Source organism: Octopus bimaculoides, chromosome 27 (assembly GCF_001194135.2).
Source record: "Octopus bimaculoides isolate UCB-OBI-ISO-001 chromosome 27, ASM119413v2, whole genome shotgun sequence".
NCBI lineage: Eukaryota > Metazoa > Mollusca > Cephalopoda > Octopoda > Octopodidae > Octopus > Octopus bimaculoides.
The window spans coordinates 11,352,764-11,356,051 of NC_069007.1; the positions used below are offsets into that span (position 1 = coordinate 11,352,764).

At 37.3% G+C, this 3,288-nt stretch overlaps 1 protein-coding gene across 1 annotated transcript in view; it reads left to right on the forward strand.

Annotated features, from left to right (window-relative positions):
- Positions 1-3,288, forward strand: part of LOC128251011 (peptidyl-prolyl cis-trans isomerase 1-like) — a 214,131-nt gene that overhangs the window by 69,518 nt on the left and 141,325 nt on the right. Inside the window, exon 2 of the mRNA XM_052977292.1 lies at positions 118-150. Coding sequence (XP_052833252.1) covers positions 118-150 — 33 coding nt within the window. The remainder of the gene's footprint in view (positions 1-117; positions 151-3,288) is intronic.

Below are 3,288 nucleotides of genomic sequence, written 5' to 3' on the forward strand. Positions count from 1 at the left end.
TGTGTGTGTGTGTATTTTCACACCTAAAAGGCGAAGCGTCACTCTGAGGAGGCTGGAGTGTAAAAAAACTAACACTGTTTTATGTCATGCTTTAATCACTTTTCTTGTTGTTGTTAGGAACCTTGCACAAAAGAGCAAACACATGCAACAGTAAGTAAAATGTTTAGGGTTCCGTTCTGCCACTAACCTCTATGCAAATTTTGAAACATTTTATTTTGCTTTTTGCTTCATCTCTATTCCTCTTCTTCCCGGTTGATTGATTTCATTCTATGAAATGGTTTAGAGATCTTCCTCTCTGACACAGTGTGTATGTGTTTATACATTGCCACACACCTATTTTACATACATAAACACACACTTCAAATTAATACAAATACAAGGGTATAAACACATACACATGATGACTTATACATACACAGATATTTGCCTGACACATGGCTACTTGCGCTATTAGAAATAGCAGCTAAACCTCTGTCAAATCAAATTTGACCACCTTCAATAAACAAAGAACTCATTGGATGATATAGTTCTGGACATACATAGCCCTAAATCGATGGGGTGGTCAATGGCTTTTGTTTTCTGGTCTGTTTGATCACAGCTGACCTGTGGACTAAACGGTAACACTATTGTAAGATACAGAAATAAATCTATTTCTCAAATGCGTGATAATGCTATAAATAGCGTGATCAGGATAAATAATCCATATAATGCAGAAAAATACGTTACCGGCCAACCATGAGACTCGAACTCACATCTCTGTGATTACATGTCAAGTGTAACACTATTATTATAGACACAAACACACACTTATTAACACACACACACACATACACATATTATACACACACATATACAAACACATTAACACACACACACACCTATTAACACACATACACACGTGTGTGTGTATTAATACACACACATATACACATACTCACACACATTAATACACCCACACACATTAATACACACGTACACACACACACAAGCTGAGTCTATGCCACTGCTATTTACTCCAGGGTGATTGGTGCTCTAAATGTTTTCTATTGTCTAATTGGTTGAAATAAACTCCCTCCCTCTGCTTATTGGAATTGCGGGTCAGAACTTTGTTTCCTGGTTTCAAACATTTCTTATAATTTGATTGGCTAACAAACTTTCCAAATAACTTTCAGCAATTTCAGTGGTTGACACGCTTTGCTATTTCTTAATCATGAGTAAATTAATGTTAACACAATTAATATATAAACAATTAAAAGCATAATTAAGACACAGATAATTATATAGTGGCACTCTGTTGGTTATGACAACGAGAGTTCCAGTTGATCTGATTAACGGAGCAGCGTGCTCGTGAAATTAACGTGCAACTGAAATACAGGTACAACAGAAACAGGACGAAAGAGTGAGAGAAAGGTGTGGTGAAAGAGTACAACAGAATTTGCCACCACTCCCTGCTGGAGCCTTGTGGAGCTTCAGGTGTTTTCGCTTAATAAACACTCACAACGCTTGGTCTGGGGATTGAAACCGCTATCCTATGACTGTGAGTTTGCTGCCCTAACCATTGGGCCATTGTGCCTCCACAGATAATTATATACGTAGCCAAGAGAAAAAGAATAAGATTATTCAAAGATATAAATGCATTTTGAAGATGCTGAGTACATTCTGTTATTCTTTTATTTGTTTCAGTTATTTTGACTGTGGCAATGTTGGAGCACTGCCTTTTAGTCAAAGAAATAGAACCCCTGGACTTATTCTTTGTAAGCCTGGTACTTATTCTATCAGTCTCTTTTGCTGAACTGCCAATTTATAGGGACGTAAACACACCAATGTCAGTTGTCAAGCGACGGTGGGTGTACAAACACAGACATAAACACACAAGTATATATCCATATATATATATGTATGACAGGCTTCTTTCAGTTTCCATCTACCAAATCCACTCACAAGGCTTTGGTTAGCCCAAGGCTATAGTAGAAGACACTTGCCCAAGGTGCCATGCAATGGGACTGAACCCAGAACCATATTGCTGGGAAGCAAACTTCTTACCACACAGCCACTCCTGCACAATTTATTTTGGTAAAGAATAACACTTGTGCATATATAGGACAAAGTATTATCAATGAGAAAATAAACATGTAAGCTTGGGATAAAAATCAAGGGCTCCTCTCATAAATAGAATATTATGAGTGGCTGTGTGGTAAGTAGCTTGCTTACCAACCACATGGTTCCAGGTTCAGTCCCACTGCATGGCACTTTGGGCAAGTGTCTTCTACTATAGCCTCGGGCTGACCAAAGCCTTGTGAGTGGATTTGGTAGACGGAAACTGAACGAAGACCGTTGTATATATGTATATGTATATATATAAATATATATGTGTGTGTGTTTCTGTGTCTGTGTTTGTCCCCCCAACATCGCTTGACAACCGATGCTGGTGTGTTTACGTCCCCGTAACTTAGCGGTCCGGCAAAAAGAGTACGATAGAATAAGTAGTAGGCTTACAAAGAATAAGTCCTGGGGTTGATTTGCTCGACTAAAGGTGGTGCTCCAGCATGGCCACAGTCAAATGACTGAAACGAGTAAAAGAGTAAAAGAGCAATATATATAGATGTGTGTGTGTGATTTTTCTTGTTAGTATTTGAAAACAATTACAGCTTTGAAAACATCTGGTATTGTAATACAATTCTACCCTCTTTGGTGAGCGTGAAGCCATCCACTGAGCACATCCAGAAACACAAACACCTCAAGACTTCCAGTTAACTTTCTAATATTTCCGATAATATTAAATATGTTAACACTATCCAACCTACAAACCTTACTGCAAGCAGTATCTCTTTATCATTTCTTTCTCTTTTAATCACTTAATTAATTACGAATCGTTTGTCTTAACAAACAACTTCCTCTGATGTCATTGGCTGATTAAACATTGAACAATCACTTGCTATCATCTGATTGATTGGCCATCACATTTTCTTCAATCATTTCTCATCAACTGATTGTCCACTCAAATACATCAGAACAATTTCCTCTCTCCTGATTGGCTGATAGTCTTTTGACTGCTTAACTCAACACTTTATTTTCTTTTTCCTTTCATCTATGCTTGGAGAATTTCCTGTTGTCTCATTGGTTAACCATGTATGATGATCTTCTGTTGCTGATGGTTACTAACATCTCTCTGTCTGTCTCTTTCTCCTGATTGGTTGATAGTTTGAGGGCTTTACTTATAATTTTGTATTTATTTAGTTTGTGTGTGTGTGTGTATGTTTGTGCATGTATATATATATATATATATAT